General features: G+C 49.1%; 1 protein-coding gene across 1 annotated transcript; it reads left to right on the top strand.

Annotated features, from left to right (window-relative positions):
* The first annotated feature begins 406 nt into the window (after nt 1-406).
* Nucleotides 407-3,059, top strand: LOC123137905 (abscisic acid 8'-hydroxylase 1). The gene is made up of 5 exons (XM_044557790.1): nt 407-1,071; nt 1,182-1,565; nt 1,646-1,814; nt 2,025-2,131; nt 2,220-3,059. The coding sequence occupies exons 1-5, from the start codon at nt 526-528 to the stop codon at nt 2,442-2,444; spliced, it is 1,431 nt and encodes a 476-aa protein (XP_044413725.1). The 5' UTR covers nt 407-525; the 3' UTR covers nt 2,445-3,059.
* The last annotated feature ends 6,567 nt before the right edge of the window (nt 3,060-9,626 follow it).

Below are 9,626 nucleotides of genomic sequence, written 5' to 3' on the forward strand. Positions count from 1 at the left end.
GCGGGGCTGGGATATTTACGAGAGAAGAGTACTGTATACAATAACCAACTAATCAAGCAAGCGTGCGGCCAAAACACAGCAGGATTATAGGAGAGGGGAAGGAAGCAGCATAGAGAGCGTACATGTTGGGGCTGAGGGGCGAAAGGGAGAGGGGTGAGCTGTTGGGGCTTCGATCTCCGTCTCGCGCGCTGGAAAGTCGGACGGGACTGCTCCTTCCCTTGGCTAATTGATTGATTAGTCGAGGTCCAGCTCTTGCCGGATTAAACTGTGCAATAATTCGATGTGAGCCTCACACGCAGCAGTGGCAGCGCCTAGTTAGATTTTTAGGGTGCGCCGCGCCAGGGCCGGAGACCAACGGCGCTCGCATTTCCCTCACCGCCAATCTATAAATACCTGCCACGCCCCTTGCATTTCCCTCCACACCCAGGCACCACCACCACCCATCTCCTCTCCTCGTCTTCCTCCTCGGACTCCTTCGGGCTCATCCTTTGCACCTAACAGAAGCGAAGAGAGCCTTTCGTTGGCATGGCAGCTTTCATCCTCTTCCTCTGCTTGCTCGTGCCGCTCGTCCTCGCGTGCGCCATCCGCGCCAGGAAGGGCGCCGGCGGCCGTTCGTCGTCGGGCGGCGGCAAGAAAGGCAGCAGCAGCCTGCCGCTGCCGCCCGGGTCGATGGGGTGGCCGTACGTGGGCGAGACCACGCAGCTGTACTCCTCCAAGAACCCCAACGTCTTCTTCGCCAGGAAGCGGAACAAGTACGGGCCCATCTTCAAGACGCATATCCTCGGGTGCCCCTGCGTCATGGTGTCCAGCCCCGAGGCCGCGAAGTTCGTGCTTGTTACTCAGGCGCACCTCTTCAAGCCTACCTTCCCGGCCAGCAAGGAGCGGATGCTGGGTCCCCAGGCCATCTTCTTCCAGCAGGGGGACTACCACGCTCACCTCCGCCGTCTGGTCTCCCGCGCCTTCTCCCCCGAGGCCATCCGCGGCTCCGTCCCCGCCATCGAGGCTATCGCCCTCCGCTCCCTCGGCTCCTGGGAAGACCTTCAAGTCAACACCTTCCAAGAGATGAAGACTGTGAGTGCTTCTTCCTCTTCCATTCCCACTTGCTCTGCTTCCCTCTGCTCTGCTCTACTGCTAAATAATTGGAGCTTGAGACTGATCCTTCTGTTGGTGTCGTGGCGCAGTACGCTCTGAATGTGGCATTGCTGTCCATCTTCGGGGAGGAGGAGATGCAGTACATCGAGGAGCTGAAGCAGTGCTACCTGACGCTGGAGAAGGGGTATAACTCGATGCCGGTGAACCTGCCGGGCACGCTGTTCCACAAGGCCATGAAGGCCCGGAAGCGGCTGGGCGCCATTGTGGCCCACATCATCTCGGCCCGGCGCGAGCGTGAGCGCGGGAGCGACCTCCTGGGCTCCTTCATGGACGGCCGCGAGGCGCTCACCGACGACCAGATCGCCGACAACGCCATCGGCGTCATCTTCGCCGCGCGCGACACCACCGCCAGCGTGCTCACGTGGATGGTCAAGTTCCTCGGCGACAACCCCGCCGTGCTCAAAGCCGTCACCGTAAGTCGCCATCAACCAGCTGACCCGCTTGGTACCCGATCGAAAAGCAGCGACTGACCCGTGCATCCAACAATTAACAGGAAGAGCATGCCGAGATCGCGAGGGAGAAGGCGTTGTCCGGCGAGCCGCTGTCGTGGGCCGACACGCGGCGGATGCGGATGACGGGCCGGGTGATCCAGGAGACGATGCGGGTGGCGTCCATCCTCTCCTTCACCTTCAGGGAGGCCGTGGAGGACGTGGAGTACCAAGGTGAGACATCAATCAACTTCGCGCGCGCGCGCGCTTTGGTCGTTTGCGGCAGCGCAGCGCCGTACTGTGCTGTCCCTCTCGGAGTACAGCAGTGCGCTGCCTGCCTGCCTGCGCATGAACTGGCTCGGAAAGGACGTGCTCCTAACCGAACGGGAATAGACCAACTCGAACTCGCAACTCACCTCGACTCGCTCTCTTCTGTGCGTGCAGGGTACCTGATTCCCAAGGGCTGGAAAGTGCTTCCCCTGTTCCGGAACATCCACCACAACCCCGACCACTTCCCCTCCCCCGAAAAGTTCGATCCTTCACGATTCGAGGTCAGCATCATAACAACCCTCTATTTGACGAGCCTGCTTCGATTCGATTGATCATTATCTGATTATACGTTTTGGTTCGTGACTGCAGGTGGCCCCCAAGCCCAACACGTTCATGCCGTTCGGGAACGGGACCCACTCGTGCCCCGGCAACGAGCTGGCCAAGCTGGAGATGCTCGTCCTCTGCCACCACCTCGCCACCAAGTACAGATGGTCCACCTCCAAGTCCGAGAGCGGCGTCCAGTTCGGCCCCTTCGCCCTCCCCATCAACGGCCTCCCCATGACCTTCACCCGCAAGGACAAGAACAAAGCCTGAGCCATCCATCCATCACCTCCTCCTCGTTCCCAAAGGAAAATCAACAGCACGATAGTGGCAACGGCGTGGCACATGCGAGCTGGATCGGCTCCGTCCGTGTCCGTGGCGGTCGCCGTCGGAGGGGACACTTGTAGCTGTGGGCGCCGCGGCGGGAGCGAGAGCGCGCTGGCGGAGGCCGATCGGAGAGAGCACGGGCCGTCAAAGTCCTTTGTACATATTCTTCAGCCAGGACCATGACGGCCGGGCGAGACAAGACCAAGAAAAATCCCACTCTTCAAAACACACACAGACGTAGGCATTCTCAGCTAGGGAGATCCGGCGCCACAAAGAAGTGGCGCCGAACTGTAAAACCAACCATTTTTTATCCTTTTTTCCTTCAGATTTTTATTTTTTTGGCAACACCTATACTAGTATAGGAGGAGGAGAAGACAGCAGACTGACAGGCCCTGATTGGGATGTAAGATAGGCTGCCCGCCTGAAAGCAGGCTGGCAGCTAGGTCGAATAATTAATGGATCGATCGACCGCGGCAAAGGGCCAAAAGGAGGCCCCCGGGAGAGCGACCCCTCTGTATTGTTTGTTACACGTCAATGAACTGGAAATGGCTTTCTTGTGGATGGAATGGCATACAAGTACGTACCTGTGATCTGTTTCTAAATATACTAAAAACAGTAGTGCTAATCAACTGTCTCGATGCTACTCGTAGTTGAGAGTAGTAGTAGTAAGCAACACTTATTCCCGATCGCCTCGTGCGTGTCCGTGCATGCGTCGAAGCAACAAAGTCCACGCTACACGAAGTACACCTCTATAAAATATCGCCTGGGCTCTTGGCGGGGCAAACAATCATGCAGGCTTGTGGTCGGGATTGATGCTCTAGAAACAAAGCCACTGCCTGGCCTCTGCGATTCTGGAAGGGCTAGCTCCTCACTCCCCTGGTGGAGGTGGAGCCCTGTCTCCACTCTTAGTTATTTTTAGATCAACCACTCTTAGGGTTCTACTAGAAACTAGTTTTGGAAGAAGCCGGTCCTACAAGGAGCTTGACTCCAAGGTGATGTGGGACAGAGATCAGGTGACATGCACGTTTGCATGTCACCGCGTGCCTTGAGGCCAAAATTCAAATTTAAACATTGCGAAAAAATCTGAAAAAAAATCATGCATGTTCACAACACATATTAAGATAAAATTCATATCAAAATTCGAAACATACATTGAGAAACAAAAAAGAGAAATCTTCATGAATAGTTCGTGAATGGTTCTCTGTAGACTATTCACATCTGAGTTTCTCTTTTTTGTTTCTCGATGTATGTTTCGAATTTTGATCTGAATTTTTTAGGGGTTATCTTAATATGTGTTGTGAACATGCGTGATTTTTTTCAGATTTTTTTTTGCAATGTTTAAATTTGAATTTCGGCCGCAAGGCACACGGTGACATGCAAACGTGCATGTCACCTGATCTCTGTGCGGTGATGTGTGTTTAGCAAAGGCGAGAGTCCCTTTATATGCCGGGGCTCAGATGAGCTCGGGATGAACTGTAACTTATTTTTTTAAAATGTTTAAAAATCTGATTTCTTTTTATATGAAAAACTTTTACAAATGTTCTAAGAGCTTGCAAAATTTCATCACGAAATCACATCTGTGCAAGTCGTGGCAAAAAAAAGCAGTGCTTCAAAATGCTTTCCAAAGTAGCATTTTCAGAGTATCGAATTTGTTTTTTCTCGCCATGACTTCTAAAAATGTGATTTCATGATGAAACTTTGCAGGCTCTTAGAACATTTGCCAAAGCTTGCCTTAAAAAGTTCAGATTTTTTGAACATTTTTAAAATATTTTTTGATTTAACTGTTCACCCGAGCTCATTTGAGCTCGGGTGCAAAAACTTCACGTCCTAGCAAAGGCCTCATTTGGTTTATATGTGATTTTGTAGGGATTCCGCATTTTTAAAAAGGGCAATATATTAGTATCAATATTATATTAATTTACCGGTGTAATGACACATATCAAGACTAGTCCAAACATAAAGGACACACACAATAAAAAAGATTAAAAGAGAGAGTCGATGCGACAAAGACACACAACATGCAATCAACAACAACATTAATTTCATTAATAGCGGAGGAACTACGAGAAAGGTTCTCCAAAAAATAATGCCTTCAGAAAGGGAGCGACACATAAGCACCATCAACGTTGGATCAAACCACTAGAGGTCAGATCTTAGATTTTCACCCAGAGAGCATGACCAAGGAATCTCCAATGCAATGCTTTCAACAAGAACACTATGTGGAAACATCGCCATTGCCAGATGCAACCATAGAAGGTCATACCTAAGGTATTCACCGCCTATACTAAGGAGAGAACGACCAACCTATAGTTGTTGTGTATTACCGCCACCACTTGCCTAAGAAGACAATGACGCCCGGAGGGGCACACCCACATGGCATGGTCACGGGAAATTGAAATCCAAACCGTTTCATGCCATACTGCCCAGAGAGAACAGCTCACGTGCTTAACCCTAACGTGGACATTTTAACGCTAGCTAGGCCATACCCATGAACAAAAGCTGATGCACATCGCGGAGAACCAAATGTCGTCGACAACTTCTCATGTGCATGTATTCCAAAGATGGCGTGGTAGAGTCTGACAGTGCCAAAGGCACCAAGGCACGTTATGTTGTAGCAACACCATCACCAATGCACCATTACACCTCTTCAAGTTGTCGTCCTTGGAGTTACATCTCCGGTGCCACCACTAACCACGCCCCCGGCACCGAGCCTCTACCAACCATTGGAAGCCAGATCTGGGAAGTCCAGATTCGTCGTTACCGGCACCAACAATCACATCATGCAACCACCACCATAGGAGGAGGTCGCGTCATCAATCTGCACCTGCCATCAACAACTAGCAGTCGACCACCACTCCCGTGGAGGAGGTACCCCCTGCTAGGTGGAGCATGTCTCCATGAGCCAGGGAGCCTCCGTCGCCGCCCGCCTGGGAGCCAGCCACCCACGCTGCATCAGTCGCCGATCGGGGACCCGCTGCCCAACAGGCAGAGGTCGCACGATCTAGCGCACAGGAGAAGCCACCGTCGAGCCACCACCACCACATATGCTTTGTCCGATAGTTGCCTCCGTTGACGGCGAGGGGGTGGGAGTAGAGGGAGAGGGCCGAAGGAGGCGGTGGACTGGATCTCCGAATGTGCCACCTAGGGTTAGGCGACGAGGGTCAGCCCTTTTCTTCTCCATAAATCCCCTAAAGGGCAAAAATATGTTTTGTTCCGTTGGAATTCTACATGATAGGAAAGTCTTCTTTGGTGCCATATGGTTCATGAGCTCATTGTTTATAGGAATATAATCGTATTCCTATATTTGATTGATTCATATCCTCCACGTGTCAAAGGAAAAGAAACATTAGATCAGGCTCAATAGAAAAAATCATCCAATAAAATCAATGACTTATGTTTCCCTATTCCTATTCATATATTTTGAGCTACATGTTGCTACTTCTTGAGCTTGCGTTGATTTTTTTTCCTTGAAGAGGAAATGGTGATGTAGCAAAGTAGAGATAAGTATTTCCATCAGTTAAGAACCAAGGTATCAAACTAGTAGGAGGAACACACAAGTCCCCAGTAGATGCACCTGCACAAACTAATAAACACTTGCACACAATGCGAAAAAGGGGTTGTCAATCCCTTCACGATTACTAGCAAGAGTGAGATCTGATAGAGATAGGTATAAAAGATAAGTAAAAGTGTAAAATAAAGTAAAGATAAATAAATTGCAGCAAGATATTTTTGGGTTTTTGGTTTTATAGATCTGAAAATAATATGATAGAAATAGATCCGGAGCCATAGGTTTCACTGAGGCTTCTCTCTTGAAGAAAGCATACGGTGGGTAAACAAATTACTGTCGAGCAATTGATATAAAAGCGCATAGTTATGACGATATCTAAAACAGTGATCATGAATATATGCATCACATCCGTGACAAATAGACCGACTCCTGCCTGCATCTACTACTATTACTCCACACATCGACCGCTATCCAGCATGCATCTAGTGTATTAAGTTGACAAGAATTGAGTAACACCTTAAGCAAGATGACATGATGTAGAGGGATAGATGCAAACAATATGGTAAAACCCCCATCATTTTATCCTTAATGGTAACAATATAAATACGTGCCTCGCTACCCCTACAGTCACTGGGTTAGGACATCGTAAGATTGAACCCATTACAAAGCACCTCTCTCATTGCAAGAAAGACCAATCTAGTTGGCCAAACCAAATCAATAGATCAGACAGAAATATAAAGCAATGTTAATCATGCATAAATGAGTTGAAAGAAGACTAAAACAATATTCATAGATAATCTGATCATAAATCCATAATTTACCGGTTCTCAACAAATGCACTGCAAAAGAAGATTATATCGAATAAAACTCCAAGAACATCAAGGAGAACTTTGTATTGAAGATCAAATAGAGAGAAGAAACATCTAGCTACTAGCTATGGACCTGTAGGTCTATGGTAAACTACTCACACATCATCGGAAGGGCAGCAAGGTTGGTGTAGAGGCCCTCCGTGATCGAATCCCCATCCGGCAGAGTACCGGAAAAGGCCCCAAGATGGGATCTCACGAGAACAGAAGCTTGCGGTGGCAGGAAAGTATTTTTGGTGTGCCCCCTAATGTACAGGGAATATTTGGGTATTTATAAAGCTGGAGTTAGGGTTAGGGGAGTCCCGAGGGGCCCACAATCCGCGAGGGGGGGGGGGGGGGCTCTAGGGCTTTTGGACCTCTCGTGGCTCCTCCGGCCTCCTCCCGAAGCTTTCTGGTCTAAGAAAAATCCTCAAAAAAAATCGTTCTGTTTGGACTCCGCTGTAAAAGACAAAATAAGGAAAAAACACCAACTGGCACTGGGCACTAGGTTAAGAGGTTAGTCCCCCAAAATGATATAAAATAACATATTAATGCATATAAAACATCCAAGATGGATAATACAATAGCATGAAACAATAAAAAATTATAGATACACTGAAGACGTATCAAATGCCATCTCACCTCCTGTAGTTGTCATAATTCTATGTTTTTTGTCTTCTGATAAAGGGTGCCTTTATTAACTCATATTATAGCATCAAGTGGATTTGTATAACATTCCTATCATATGAAGCAACCCTAAAACTACGACACCAAAATAACCATGGTATCCTTTGACGGTTTAAGGCCCTCTTTGAAAGCAAAATCATCATAGGAATGGAATCTTATAGGTTTTTCTTGTATGCCCTTTTTTTCGCGAATACGTAAAGTTTGTGTATCTTTTCATTGATAGAAGAAGAAAGAGTGAGTATAGGGGATGGTACAACACATGATGCGAACACAAGAAGGTGTGGACTTCCTATCTGGAGCAGAGGCACTTGGGATACTCAGCCCAAATAGAGGAAACAACACAACAAAACTCGCCTAACCCCGAGAAGCAACCCAAACCAAACCAAGATGAGAAACATCTCCAATTCCATCGTCGGGGATGCTGCTGGCGAACAAGACATCACCTTCACGAAGGGGGAAGACATCGAGATGTCGTGGCCGTCCAGTCCAAAATAATCGGACCTTGGGTTTCCCCTGATGCTTGAAGAGGACACATATGAAGGCCATGGCAACGCCTCGAGGAAGGGGACAACATCAGCAGGTGTCGCCGATGCCAGCATTGGCAGGCTGAGGAGGGATTTCACACTGGAGTTAGTCTGAGCAAACGAAGCCATCGGGGTAGACTTTAGAAGAGGAAGTCGAGTCACAGACGTGAACCACCATCGCATGAAGGAGAGCAACGCCAAACGCCAAAGGAGGCCCTGGACGCCGGATGCGCGAGCTACAGATCTAGCGAGAGGACAAGCGAGGCGCAGAGGTTGGCAGGGTTGGGCAGCCGGGCGGAGAGAGGGACGACGCTGGGGATGCAACGACGAACTAAGCCTAGCTTAGATGTTTTTTTGGGTGGAATCAGACCACTTGGGTTCAAGCCCTGATCTTGTTCGGTTTGGTTTTATCTTGAATTAAGCCTAGCTTAGATGGTTTGTTTTTTTGGTGGAATCAGACCACTTGGGTTCAAGTCCGAATCTGGTTTGGTTTGGTTTATCTTGAATTAAGCCTAGCTTAGATGGTTTGGTATTTTCGTGGTGGAATCATGCCACTCGGATTGAAGCCCGAATGTGGTTTGGTTTGGTTTTATCGTTGAATTAAACCTTGCCTAGATGTTTGTCTTTTTGTGGTGGAATCATATCACTCGGGTTTAAGTCCTAGACTTGACACGAGTGTTCATTTTTTTTAAAATTTACTTCAGGCCTTATGATGTATTTCTCGGCTAAGAAGTGCATGTGGCAGGCGAATGTGTAAGCATCCGCGTCCATATTATCTTTTAAAAAAGAGGATTTTTTTTCCGTAGCAACAATTTGGGTTGGTATTTTTTTTCTCTTTTCGAGCCGAGCTCTGGTTTAGAATGGCTTGTGGGCCAGAAAGTGAGTTTCCCCTAGAGCCACTACTAAAGTGCTTTTAAATGGCCTTTTGGTTGCACCGAGAAACTGCGAGTTGCGTTGGGTATGATACTTGGAATTTTCCCTCCCTCCATCTCCTTGGGATCCCTCAAGACTCAACCACACTGACTACTTAAGCAGCTTGTTGACAATTATCTCGGGGTGAGCTGAGGAAGCGTCGTTGTCCGTACAGGGCGATAGGTTAGCGATTGACTTTTGGAGGGGCGGAGGAGCAAACTGAATATTCAAAAATAGGCGAGGTGGCCGACGCTTGCAGGTGCTCCCCGTGTACCTCTAGTACGTAATCGAGGGCCGCGAGAAAGAGAGAGGCACGGAGCGGGAGGGGACGAAATGAAAGCGAAGTTTCCTGGAAGCGCAGGCAGGAAGTCACCTCCCCTCTAATGGCGAGACAGATGGAATCCTATCCTCTGTGCCAATTATTCAGCCAGCCAGCCGGGCAGCAGTCACGAGCCGGCATTATTCAGTTAGGAGCCGCCGATCCGCGGATGGGCGCGCGAACGGAGCCAATTGGTGACAGGCTGATCGACATGCCATCATCAGCTGCGTGGGATCGGCCGATGGAGCCATGGAGGCCACGAATTTGTTTATTCCGCCCCCCTGCGGTGCGTGCGCGCGTCCACCGCTGATCCATCTGGAGATCTGCTGCTAT

Source organism: Triticum aestivum, chromosome 6B, assembly GCF_018294505.1.
Source record: "Triticum aestivum cultivar Chinese Spring chromosome 6B, IWGSC CS RefSeq v2.1, whole genome shotgun sequence".
NCBI classification, from domain to species: Eukaryota; Viridiplantae; Streptophyta; class Magnoliopsida; order Poales; family Poaceae; genus Triticum; species Triticum aestivum.

Bases quoted from the DNA above. Each gene is read 5' to 3' on its own strand.
- LOC123137905 (XM_044557790.1), top strand. From the start codon at position 526: ATGGCAGCTTTCATCCTCTTCCTCTGCTTGCTCGTGCCGCTCGTCCTC. The intron at 1,072-1,181 runs GTGAGTGCTTCT...GTCGTGGCGCAG, and splicing joins CCTTCCAAGAGATGAAGACT to TACGCTCTGAATGTGGCATT. The intron at 2,132-2,219 runs GTCAGCATCATA...TCGTGACTGCAG, and splicing joins TCGATCCTTCACGATTCGAG to GTGGCCCCCAAGCCCAACAC.